Here is a 12,922-nt window from a genome sequence, read left to right as displayed (position 1 = left end):
ATGTGTGCCGAAGCCTGTCGTGTCATTGGCACGTGTGGAATAAATGAATTCAAGACCTTGGATGCCGGAGTTGCTTGTTGCGTTCGTCCTGCCTCACTGTGATCTGCTCTTGGTTTTTTTATTACGTCCTCTTTTCTATCCAGTCTGTGCCATTTCCTTTCTTTCACCAACCAGGGCCTTCAAGGCATCCTCTGTCTTGCATCCAGCCTGACATCCCCATGCACCCTGTTCTCACTGCTTGCCATCCAAATACAGAAGTGAGCCCGTGTGTGCTTGTGGTGTCATTATTGCCGTGTGACTGTTTCTCCTTGGTCATTCCTCAGACTGAGGAGCCATTTCTCTCTTGGGTACACGTAATGAAAACTTTTTCTGAGTTTCCCTTATTTTTTTTTCTATGTCTGTGTCATCTTTATTAATTTACACCTTTGAATTTGTCATTGCTTTTTCATGCTTGCCTTTAGCATTTCTTAGCCGAGATTCAGGTTGTATTTTCTCTTATGTTTTAGGTCGCTCTTCCCTCTTCCCAATAGACGACGGCCTGCTGGATGACGGCCACAACGACCAAGTCGGTGTTTTAAACTCACCTGCCTGCTACTCAGCTCACCAGAATGGAGAGCGGATAGAACGCTTCTCGAGAAAAGTTTTTGTTGGTGGTCTTCCTCCAGATATAGACGAAGGTAAGGTAATGATTTGGACCTGAAAAATAAATACTATGTGAGTGGAGCAATGAATTTCTTACCTCTATTCTTAATTACATATTTTGCAAGTAAGATTTCATACCCTTGCTCATAATCCCGCTTGTATGTTTAAATATAAGACATATTTGCATATATGAAACCTTGTTTCATAGAAACCTCTTATAATGTAAAACTTAAAACTTTTGTGACCGTCACACACATACACACACACACACAAAATAAACGTGATCAGCCAGAAAACTCCACCTGCAGCTCATGGCAATCAGAGGTTTTGTCTTTAAGAAGCAGGTAAGGAGGAGGCTGTAAGACCCAAAAGAGTACTGGATCAGAACATAAACGTGAGACTCGGGTCATCAAAGGTTAATAAACATGTAAAAATATGTATAACCAACACAAATAGTTTAAGATAAAAATTTTAAAAAACTGAAAATACCTAATGTTTGTGAGGTTTGTGAGCAATCTACTTTGTTTACAACTGGCAGAGAAGATGGTGCTGTATTGGGAGGAGTTTTCAGTTGTGATTCAGATATCCACCAACATTTTCTGAGTGTTGGTCAATGCCATGGCGTTCACTGCTCAGCTGACCTAGATGTGTTTAGTGGGACTGCCTGGCAGGGGCAGCACCCCCACTACGAAGTGGAAATACCCCAGCTTCCACACTGGCTTCAGCAGAACTTTGTCTTCATAATTTCACTTACCAAGTAGTAGTGACTATTTAACTTGATAGGATGTTGGCATGCATTTCATGCCTGTGATATTTATAGCATTACTATATTATCGTATACTATAAGTCCGTTAGTGTCCATACAATACTTACATATATGCAAAATTTATATAAAAATTTAATGGTCACACTGCATTGGTTATTCTGGCCAATGTGCTCCTTAAAATGATTATTTTTACTAAAATAGCTATTAGTTTTATGTGTTATGTATTTTATGTATTCTTTTAATAAGGGTACTGGACATGTCCAGTGTGTATTCTAGTTTATATTAGGCTATTTGCACTTGTAAATATAAATCTTTAACTTAGAAAGTATGGGGTTTTTTAAAATGAATCATTAAAACTAATTCCTAATATGCATTATTGTATTTTTTAAGATGAAATAACTGCTAGCTTCAGAAGATTTGGACCTCTAGTAGTAGATTGGCCTCATAAAGCAGAAAGTAAATCCTATTTTCCACCAAAAGGTAAGTTTTTATTGTTAACACTTGCTAGGGAATTAGTTTTACAAGAGCAAGAGAGACAATATCCATCACTTTGTGTATGCTTTTAGAATTAAATATCATCCCATAACTAATAGTGGTCTGCAGAGGCTGGCTGTGTGCATTGAGTGAGGCTGAAAGAGAGCTAGTCAGATTTCATGTTAAGCCGCTCATGAATCATAAGACACTTGCTTTGCATGCTCTAGAATTTGAGGATGATTTCAAAGACTCAGATCAAGAAACGTTTGAGTGTTTTCTCTGTCTAAAGCATCATTCCTCATAACTTTTGTGAAAACATTAAAAATTTATATGTCTACACAGTGCAGTTAAGATCTACGTGAAGTGAGACTAAAATGCAGACCTGTGACTAGTTTAGTATTGCAAGATACATATTAGTGTTCCAGACAGTAGATAACAGAGTATATGCTCTGTTGGCGAATTTAGATAGAGAAGGAAGTAACTGGTATAAAAAATTCCAATTATATAAGAAGAGGGTGTGAAGAGAGTACCTTGTGGTATTAGTCATGTGAGCTGGAATGCTCCAGAGACTCACCACCAGGGTGCAAAAGTCACAGGCTGTACTAATGTTCAGCAAAGCCTTTGGGGGGAGAGCAAGTAGCCCCTGTGCCCACAGTGCGTAGAGGGGGTGAGGGGAGAGAGCCCAGCCAGGCAGAAACTGGTGAAAACCCTGGCTCTGTTTATAGACTCCAAATGTTCACATGACTTTGGAGCTTGCCAGCTTTGCAGGTCTCAAGTCCTTGGTAAGAAAGAAAAACAGCCCCATATGATACCAATGTTCATTTGTTAGTTTAGTTTTTAATCTGTTGTCCAGCTTTTCCTGTGTGTTCTTTTGTAAAGGTTATTTTGAGTGTTCACTAAAAATGCTTGTTCGTTTCCGATGCCCCTGGCTCAGCGACCATCCCCCGTGCCTGGACTGCTTCCGGGGGTGGGCGTGTGACCGGTCTGTCCTTGTCCCTGGCTCTCCATTTTTTCTGTCCTCACTATCACTGGAGTAATCCTCTGAAAAGGAATCTGCTGATGCTGCTGCTGCTGCTGCTGGCTTTTCTGGTTGAACCCCCAGGGTGGTTTTTCTGATTGGTAGAAAAAAGGCAAAAATGCATTGCCTGCGGCCTGGCCTCCTTTAGGTAGAATTCTCTCTGCCTAAAGGTTCTTCCCCTAGTCTCTCTATTCCTTTATGCCCAATTTATCCCAGCTTAATTATCTTTCCCTCAAAGGACACTTTCAGGACCCACCTATGGAGGTCAAATTTCCTGTAGTCTAAGAGACTACAGCACTCTCCAAAGTTGTAGTTTTTACAACTTTACAAGGAAGTGATGATTTTATTAGTGTCAGAATCTTCAGGCCTAAGCAATCTATTCACTCTCCATCTTGATGAGCTGAGTAATGGGGGTGAATTTAAAACACCAACTTGATCATTTTATTTTAGTAAATTGGTCTTCTGTCTTCTCAATGATTCTAAAACAGTTCTATTTCAAATCTTTAGCTTATATTAAAATTAAAGACGTGGCTTAAGGGAAACCAATCTTTTATTTTTTCAAGCATAATCAAATTGTCTCCAGCAATTATAAAAGGCCTAAGATGTACCTTTGTAATCTGGCATAATCATACCTTTGGAATTTCTGTTTCTGTAGGCTGGTTTGATGGCTTATTTGTGCAATCAGAGATTATGATTTTTAGCAAAATGAAGTCCTTCTATGACACATGAAACCTCTGTGGCAATAAAAGCCACTTTGGGCAATAAGCGATCTCTGAATTGTGCTCACACACGACCTCGCACTGCGGTGCCCTCGCCTGGGACCAGAAAGCTGAACTCTAGGTTTGTCAGCATAGAGACCTTGTCAAGGAATGCGAGCTGTAGGTCCTTTACAGTTACCAGCTCCTCCCAGGAGTCACATAATAGTGAACTTGCAATGTGATTTTGAGGTCTTTCTATAATGAAGTCCAGTCTAAGCTGCTGGATGCATGATTTTAGGTGAAACACTGACAATTGGTTGTCACCTGGAGAGGAGGAAGGGCCTGTTTCCCAGAGGGGCGAGACTCAAGTGGGAGCTGTACCAAGAGTCCAGACATAGCCTCAGACTACAGGAAAGTCCGCTGCTCCCACACATTGACTTGATTTAAAAATTCCTGCCCCTCCTCCTTCAGCACTCCCTCGCAATCCAGTCTCCCTCATGTAGCACTTCGCATCATTGGGTACTTGTCGGGTTAACTGCAGAATTTTCCCTCAAGTACGGTAATTCCTGGGCTTTTCCCAGTGTGCTCCAGTCCAAAAGCTTGCTCCTAGAATTCGTCATACCCTGGGAGCATTTGGAGAAAATCTCAGCTCTTAATCTGCTTAACTGATTAGTCCTGCCAAATTCTTTAAGAAGATATTGCCCCGTGGGAAAGAGGGAACTCAGGAGACCTTGCTTTGAAATTTCTCATCCAGCATTGATTTGGGCGAGTAATCTAACCACTTAATACCTCATTTTTTCCTTCTGTAAAATGGGAATAATGTTTAATTAAGTTGTAAAAATCAAATGAATCAAGTGTGAGAATACATTTCACGTGGAAGTGTTAGCACCGTACCAGATAGTATGTGTGCTTCCTCTCTCCGTGTGTGTGTGTGTGTAAAGTAGCTATTTACTGAGTGTCCGTTTGTATATTCTATTGGACATTGTGCTCATCCCTAGAAAGCTTAATGATTCTTGTCTAGTTGATTGTTTTTTTCTTTCCTTTTTTCTAAAAGCATGAATTTTCGAAGCAGTTCTGGAATCGGGGGTTAAAGCACTTACCTGACATGGGGCCTCATTTTTAATGTTTTTACAGGCTATGCATTCCTTCTCTTTCAAGAAGAGAGCTCAGTTCAGGCACTAATTGATGCTTGTATTGAAGAAGATGGAAAACTCTATCTGTGTGTTTCCAGTCCTACCATCAAGGACAAACCAGTAAGTAAATAATATCCGCTCTTCTGCCCATTTTGTGATTGAGTTCACAGTGTTGGTCCTGAGGAGTACTTTGCAGGTTTTGGATGTCAGCCCCTGTCAGAGAGAGGTCTGATGTGTAAAATTTTTCTCCCATTCCGTAGGGTGTCTGTTTTAATAATACTTTAAATTAAGCTGCTTTTGAGGTCAGTGTTTTTTGATTCAGATGATTTATAATGTCTACTTTTAAAAGACAATAATTGTTTCTCAATTTGACGGTCGCAAATGTTGAATGGCAGAAGGACCGCTGTGGCCGCCAGGGCTGCGCACGGAGAATGGCCGTGCAGAGTTATGTGTCCCCACAGGTGCAGATCCGCCCCTGGAACTTGAGCGACAGTGACTTTGTGATGGATGGTTCTCAGCCTTTGGATCCTCGAAAAACGATCTTCGTTGGAGGTGTTCCTAGGCCACTAAGGGCTGGTAAGTAGAAGATTAAAATTTATTTTAAAAAAAAATGCATTTAAATGTGACTCAATTCAGTCAGCATTCAGCGGCTGCTATGTCCATCACACCACTGGGCAGGTGAGGGGCATGCTCTGCACGCCCCCGTAGCTGCCAAACATAGACGCCAAGATGAAGTCTGAGAACCATCCTTGAGACCTGCAAGCTAGTAGAGAAACGGACATATCTGTCAGTGTCATTGGCTAACTGCACACAAACTCTGAGAAGCCACTCAATACTCCTGGCTTTTTTTTTTATTATTATTTATTTATACAAGCACTGGGTACAGTTAGAAGCATGGGAGGGTGAGAGAATTCACCAGAGCCAGAGCAGGGAACAGAACAGGCAGACAGACAAAATAACACTGCTGAGGGGAGCAGTGAGCATGGCAGGAGAGGTCTGCATGCCATGTGGGACCCTCACTGGCAGCCGGGGATCGAAGCGGTGCTGCAGAGGCTGCAGGCAGCTTCACAGCCCAGTGCTCAACTGCTGCGCCACCAGGGGAGGCCCACTCCTGGCTTCTTAAGTGTGGCTATCTTAAGATAAAATGGGGGGTCTGTTTGTTTGGAGTAGGTTGATTCTGATATCTGAAGAAGAAAGATAGGATGATTATTTTAAAATAACACTTTAGATAAGTCAGTGATAAATTACTATTCATCAATAGCCAGGAACCAGAGATCCACCAGGTGTCAGCATGGAGTGTAATGGCCCATACTGGCCAGTCCTCCAGTCCCTTGTGCCTGTGACGTGTGCAGTATCTTCACCCCTGAGGTGTGCTCTCCCAGCGTGGGAGATGCATATTAAGCACACGTGAGCACTTGGAGAACATAACTGCTACCCAGACAGACAGGAGGGAGCACACGGGACATGAGAAGGGACGTGACATAGTCTGATACTCGAGACACTGGGTTGGGCCGACGTGCCAGAGATGGCATAAGAGGAGGAGGGTGAGGTGGTGGGAGGGTGTGAGGACTGTCTTCACACAAAGGGACTAGTGCATGCAGAGCCACTCCGAGGGAAAGCAGAGTACGTGGGGGAAGGACAGAAGCCCAGAGACCCAACCTGAAGTGCAGGAGCGAGGGAGGACATGTGGGAAACACGGGAGTCAGGTCATACGAGACTGCCGAGCCCATCTGGTGTTTATCCTCACAGAGAGGGAAAATCACCTGCAAGCTTTTAAGGAGGAGATGATAACACTTGCCCTTTTGAAAGACCAGTTTAACTCAAACCTCATGGCAAGGGCTGAGAGTTGGACTGAGAGTAGATTTGAGCCGAGTAGGTTAGGAACCTGTCACACAGCCAGGGGCAGGTAGTGGTGGCTTGGATGACGGCGGCAGCGGTGAAGGAGCCAGGTGAACAGGTATCGCGGGTATTTACGGGAGGAGCCGAGAGGCTGTCAGTCTGAAGCCACTAGGTCCCTTTTCCTGAGATAAGAAACACTGAAGAAGGCGCAGGTTGGAGCAAAGACTGTGCTCTTGATTTTGAAAGCGGGTTCGCGGTACCATTCAGCTTCTGATCAATCATTGGTACCTAATATGTTTTTTAAAAGAATCACTCTAGCTGCTATTTGAAAATAAATGGTGCCGGGTGGGGAAGGGGGATCAAAAGCGAAGAAATAAGGCTGTTTCATGGTCCAGATGAGAAATAATGATACTGTGGACCAGGATGACAACGATGCGGAGGTAAGGAGATTGGATTCCGGGTATGACCTGAAAATCAAGCTCACTGGATTGCGGTTTGCAACGTGGGGAAATGGAAAGGATGAAGCCGAGGGTCTTGACTGGGCAGCTGCGTCTCTCCCGTTGCTTGCTAACTGAGTCAGCAAACACTCATTGGGCAGACCGAATGGGGTGCAGGAAGACCAGGAGGGCCATCTTGCAGTGTCTGGAAGATACCAGTGTAAGTTGTCTGGTGGTTAGTTGCAGAGATGAGCCTGGAGTCCAGAGGAGAAACCCAGCGTGGACGTAAGAATTTAGGAGCGGCAAACAGATAGATGGTTCTTAAAGCTATGACTCCGTGTATGAAGTCGTCGAGGACAAGAGAAGTCCAAGGGCTGAAGCGTTAGGTATTCTGACATTGAAACCTCCAGTTGAGGAGGAAACAGCAAGGAAGATTCAGAAGGAATTACAGGAAGGTAGGAGCAGACTTAATAGACTATGTGTTCTGGAAGTCAAGTGGAGAAGATATTTCAAGAAGGAAGAGATTAACTATGTTCAGTCCTGCTCGCAGGTGGGCTGCCCATTGTATTTGACAATGGGAAGTGTGACCTTGACATCACCACTTCAAGAGGAGTCACTCACGGGGTGAAGATGACAGTCTGATTATAAAGGGTTGACACGGAACGAGAAGAGAACAATTGAGTGTTGAAAAAATGTTAGCAGTTTGGGGAATAGAGAAGGGATGCAGTCACCGAGGGGGAGAAATAAGGCTTAAGAGGTTTGTTTTATAATGTAGGACAAATGACACTTGATCAGGTAACCCAATTGTAGAGGGGAAACTGACGGTGAGCATATCCTCCTGGCGTGAGAGCACGCAGCATCACTTGTTGGATTTAGTGAAGAATGTGGAACTCCATCCCTTTCACTTTCACTTCTTTTAAAAGTTCTTAAAATGGTTGATTTAAAAGTTTTTAAAATGTGAACTTCTCTTCTTTTGAAGTGGAACTTGCTATGATCATGGACCGTCTATATGGTGGAGTTTGTTATGCAGGAATCGATACAGACCCTGAGCTAAAATACCCAAAAGGTGCTGGTCGAGTTGCTTTCTCCAATCAGCAGAGCTACATTGCAGCCATCAGTGCGCGGTTTGTTCAGCTTCAGCACGGCGACATTGACAAGCGAGTAAGTGGCTTGGAGCCTGCAGTGAGGTGCTGAGCCGCAGCTGACCTCTGTGGGGCTCATACAGAACCCAGTGCTAGTGTTTATTTTATACCCCTTCAAAAGTATATCAAAATGTCCTTGAAATGTAAAATTTTTAAATGTGCTTTAAACTTTAGGTATAATGTAAAAATAATGCCATATAAAAGCACGTCAAAATGTTTTATCAGCCAATACAGACTTAATATCCTTCTAACCTCGGAGGCACAGCTTGTTTTAGCAGCCTGTACTCTAGAGCCAGGTTGCCTAGAATGCCACTTGCACCATATTCTCTACAGTCCCTGGCACATTAACCCTCTATGCCTCTTTTTTCCTCATGTATAATATGGAAAACAGTATCTCTCTCATGGTCATTTTGAGGGTTAAATGAATTCACCTATGTAGAATGACTGCGAACAGAGCTTGGCACTGAGTTAAATGCTTTTTAAGTGTTATTTTTCATGTCTTACAAGCTAAAATAAAAATACACTGTATATTTCCATAAATAAACACAGTAGTAACTATACAGATAAATAACATATAAAATAATTGTCCCAAACTTCAAAACATTTACTCTTTAGTAGCATTGCTTAAGTCATTCCATTAAGAACTTTCAGGAAGTCCTGTGAATGATAAAGCCATTCTACTGAGTATTTCCTGGACTTGATTACTAAAATAAGGGGAAGGAATAATCAGAACTTAATGGCTCATTTAAAAATCTATCTCATGCTGAAATCTGTGAGTATTTCTCTATATCACTAAACAGTATCCTAAAAAACGTTTTTACATTTATGGATGAGATAGACTAGAACTATTAGGTAAATTGAGTTTTTATATCCAAATAGCAGATACAACTTGAGTGACTTATTTTCCCAGCATGACATTTTCTTGAAGTTTACTCTCTGAAACAGTTTGTACATTAAAAAACTATGGGAGACAAGGGAGCTGGTTAAGTAACAGCAGTTGTCTAGAGCATGGGCTCCAGGAAGCAGTCATCAGTTTAACCACGCCTTCCAGCTCAGGAAAGGAGGCCCGCACCGGCCCAGTGCCGGCCTGCAGAGTGGCACTTCTGTGCTCGTCGCTACTTGAGTGTTGCAAAAAGGAGGTATCTGAGAGAAGGGAGCTTCGCTTTTATTCAGACAGCGCACATATTTTCTGAATTGGTTTGAACCTGAGGATTCCCGTAAACCAGTGTTTTGCAACCTCAGCTGCACATGGAATTCACCTGGGGACTGAGAAAGCCTTCACATCCGGGGCCCACCCCAGAGACTCTGCTGTGATTGGTCCCGGATGTGCCAGCACCGGAGTTTATAAAGCTCTGAGTGATTCTGATTGCACCACTGATGTGGCTTCACCCCCCAGGAAGGGCCAGCTCATCGGCTTGTATATAACTGAAGATGTTTGATACGTGGAAGCAGAAGGAAAGGATCCTTGCCTCATCACACCTGTTTTCACAGTGACAGGGAAGGAGCGATTGATTGTTTGCCTTAAAGGGCCATTCAGATGCAGAGCCTGTGCCTTATTAAAAGGTGTCAAAATACCTGAGAGAAAAGTTTATTTTTTAAGATTATGCTACTAAGGTATATTTTTGAGCTTTATTTGAAAGAATTTGAACCATCACTAGTATTGCTTACACACAAAAAAATTATACCATTAAAACTTTATACTTTTCATCTCTCTAATATCAATATAGTTAATAAAGCATACAAACATTCACTTAAATTTATAACAGATAATCCAAAGATAAATAGGATACTCATTTGGAAAGGATTAAAATTGTTTATTATACTTACTTTGTTCATGAACACTTTGAGGTTTATTTTCTCTCCTTATTAAGTGGGAAACAACCTGCACAGATGTGTAATTCATTGTAGTTTTTGTAGTTTATTCTGTGAACAATGTAATTCTCTGTAACTTCTAGTAGTTATTGAAGTAGTTATTGAAGTGTGCTATACTTCAATTTGTGTAATGATTTCATTCGTTATTAATCCAGGTGACCATGTATTAAGATAGGTTCTCTGAAAGGGAAAGGGAAAGACATCATAATGAAAAATAAGTATAGGTGAAGAACTGATGAAACTCCCTTTCACAGGTACACATAATTATTAAAGGTAATTGTTAATTAGATACTGATTATACTAAGTCATGAATTTGACATCCAGTTTTTTATCTTTGAAATCTGAGTTTAAGTAGATTAACTTTATAAAATAATAATCTAGAATTCTAAAATGAAAATTAATGAAATCATTACACTTGCAAAGATTTCTTCAGCAGTTTTTCATTAGCTAACTCCAGGCACCCATCATTTTATGAAGTGTTGTGGAAGTGAAGTAAATAGCACAGAAGTTGTCAGTAATTTGTGAACAACTTATGGTAAAGGCAAGTGATAACCATGAGAAGAAAGTCAGAAAGCATATGTTCATTCGCACATTTATCCAAGGCCTTGCCATTTTGTGCTGCTGTCTGGGAGGGCTGGGTGCCGGTCAGCCCGCATCCCTGGGCTCACAGCTGGTCAGCTCAAGGAGTGAAGGTGGTCCTTCTTCACCCTGGCTGTGTTCTTTGATCATATCAGTGCTCTTCCGTAATGATAGTTATCATGAAGATAGTGAATCAGAAACAGCAGCCTGGAAATCAGGAGAGACTCCACATAGGAAAACTTTTAAGAGATTGAGCAAAAGAACTTAGAAATTGTGTCAGTTTGTTTTCAAAATCAATAGCCACTGGGAAAAAAGCGTAATAGCCCTCCATTGACGAAGAACTTACACATTAATTTAAAAACTCTAGCAGGAAAATATGCAAAAGATCCAGACAATTAAGAAAAGCAAAATGTCTGTCTGGTATACATAAAATGTTTATCCTTACCCCGGTCAGTAAAATATAAATATAAACAACATGATTTTACCCTTCGTCGTCCTGTGAGAGATATATTGTGCAGGTCTCATCGTCATCCACCTTTAGTTTATTTCCAGTTGGTTATTGTTGTTTCAAATAATGCTGCAGAAAACACCTGTACTCTTGGGAAGTGCGGGAAGGCTCTCTGCTGCCGTGCTTCTCCCACGCGCCAGCGCTCCAGCACAGTGAGCTCATCCGGGACAGAGACGGCCAGGCCATTATTTGCACCTTGGCCGAACCCTCGGAATGCTCAGTGTTCTCGCCTCTGCTCAAGGAGCAGCTTAGACTGCCTGCGCTGTCCAGTCAGAGGTGGTGACCTTCTCTTCCTGAACTCGCCACACGCAGGAAATCAAGGCTGATGGATAGTCTTAACTCTTGCTGGTGTCAGACTCTGCCTTAAATGCTCCACCTGCAAAGCTGAGCCTCCCCACACCAAGGAGGCTTTTGTCATTTTACACCTGTGGACACTGAGGTTTGGAAGGGGAGCAGTCAGAGCTGACTGAGTCTGAGGTCTTCTGCTGGGTCGGCCTTCACTGTGGACTTGACTCTTTTAGAAATGCACTGATGTCTCGGTGGGGCCCCGGAGGAGATAGTCACAGTCCTGGCCTGGCTGTGCTGTTCTGTCCTGTGGCCACAGCCCCTACCGCCTAGAGAAGCTTCTGCCATCAAGGACGGCCTCTCACAGGGCGCGGAATGAGGGGGGTGGCGGAAGCCAGGTGTCGTCCCTGACTGCCCTACATCCCTTCATTTTTTTCACTCATAGACACCCCCTCCTCAGAAAATACTAACCCACAGGGGTTTTAAAGATGGCACTTCAAGAAAGGTGAGGGTAGAATATTTTGCAAATCAGTAGATTTTGTTTTTAAGTTTTTTCTGTCTGGGAAAAAGACAGTGAAAACAGTTTATAGCCCTCTGAAGAAAACATAGCTACCAAACTAAGAGCTCCTGTAATCACATAGTCAGGTATGAACATGAAACATCTTAGAAGAAGGTATGATCAGTGTAAGAACAGAATGGTTTCATTGTTTTATCTGCATGTGGCGCAGCAGCAGACTTCCTCAGACTTTGTCAGGGTTTAAGTGGGTCCTTTTCTCTGAGCACTGGGTTCCTGTTGGCATTACTGCAACTGCTGAGCAGCCTCTGTGACACCTTGTTTCTTCTCCTTTCCTAGGTGGAGGTGAAGCCATACGTGCTAGATGACCAGATGTGTGATGAATGCCAGGGTGCACGCTGCGGTGGAAAATTTGCTCCCTTTTTCTGTGCCAATGTCACTTGCCTGCAGTATTACTGTGAGTTTTGTTGGGCAAATATCCACTCTCGCGCAGGACGGGAGTTCCACAAGCCATTGGTGAAGGAAGGTGCTGATCGCCCGCGTCAGATCCACTTCCGTTGGAACTAAGAGGAGCACCCCGGCCTCTCTCTGCCACGGAAAGGAAGGAAGAGTGCATGTGGCTTGCCGTGTCTGAAGACGTGCAGAAGGAGTAAGTGCGTTCTTCTGCTCTCACCCAGCTCTCAATACATGCATCTCTATCAGCAGCCAAAACACTACAAGCCTCTTGTTTTCACCAAAACCCTACATCTCAGGCTTACTAATTTTTGTGATATTTTCATGTTAAAATAAAATGTTTTTTTGTATTTTCTCCAAGTTATTTTTATATGTAAAGTTAAAATTAGATAAGAGAATGTTTTGCGTAGGGGCAAACAGTCTGCTGCTATATAGTGGGTGAAGCGTGCACTTATTTCTAAATGTGGGTTTTTAACTTCAAGATCTGCCCCAGTAATTTACCAAAGGTAGCAAAATAATAGTGAAGATGGAATATGTCTGCTACAAATGCTTATTTTTATTG

The 12,922-nt window shown here is 42.5% G+C and overlaps 1 protein-coding gene across 3 annotated transcripts in view; it reads left to right on the top strand.

The window, feature by feature from the left end:
• The window catches only part of CPEB2 (cytoplasmic polyadenylation element binding protein 2), a gene marked incomplete at its 5' end in the record, with an annotated part of 56,849 nt that extends 44,284 nt beyond the window's left edge, over positions 1 to 12,565 (top strand). For all 3 annotated transcript variants that reach the window (XM_084232900.1, XM_084232899.1, XM_084232901.1), the window contains 6 exons: positions 507 to 677; positions 1,799 to 1,888; positions 4,733 to 4,851; positions 5,193 to 5,307; positions 7,987 to 8,168; positions 12,247 to 12,565. In XM_084232900.1, the coding sequence (XP_084089026.1) occupies positions 507 to 677; positions 1,799 to 1,888; positions 4,733 to 4,851; positions 5,193 to 5,307; positions 7,987 to 8,168; positions 12,247 to 12,474 (905 nt within the window). In that variant the 3' untranslated portion in view covers positions 12,475 to 12,565. The remainder of the gene's footprint in view (positions 1 to 506; positions 678 to 1,798; positions 1,889 to 4,732; positions 4,852 to 5,192; positions 5,308 to 7,986; positions 8,169 to 12,246) is intronic.
• Between the last annotated feature and the right edge of the window lie 357 nt (positions 12,566 to 12,922).

The sequence above is a fragment of the Talpa europaea genome, assembly GCF_964194135.1.
Source record: "Talpa europaea genome assembly, chromosome: 5".
NCBI lineage: Eukaryota > Metazoa > Chordata > Mammalia > Eulipotyphla > Talpidae > Talpa > Talpa europaea.
The sequence above is the reverse complement of the archived record's forward strand: the minus strand, read 5'-3'. Positions and strand labels throughout refer to the sequence as shown.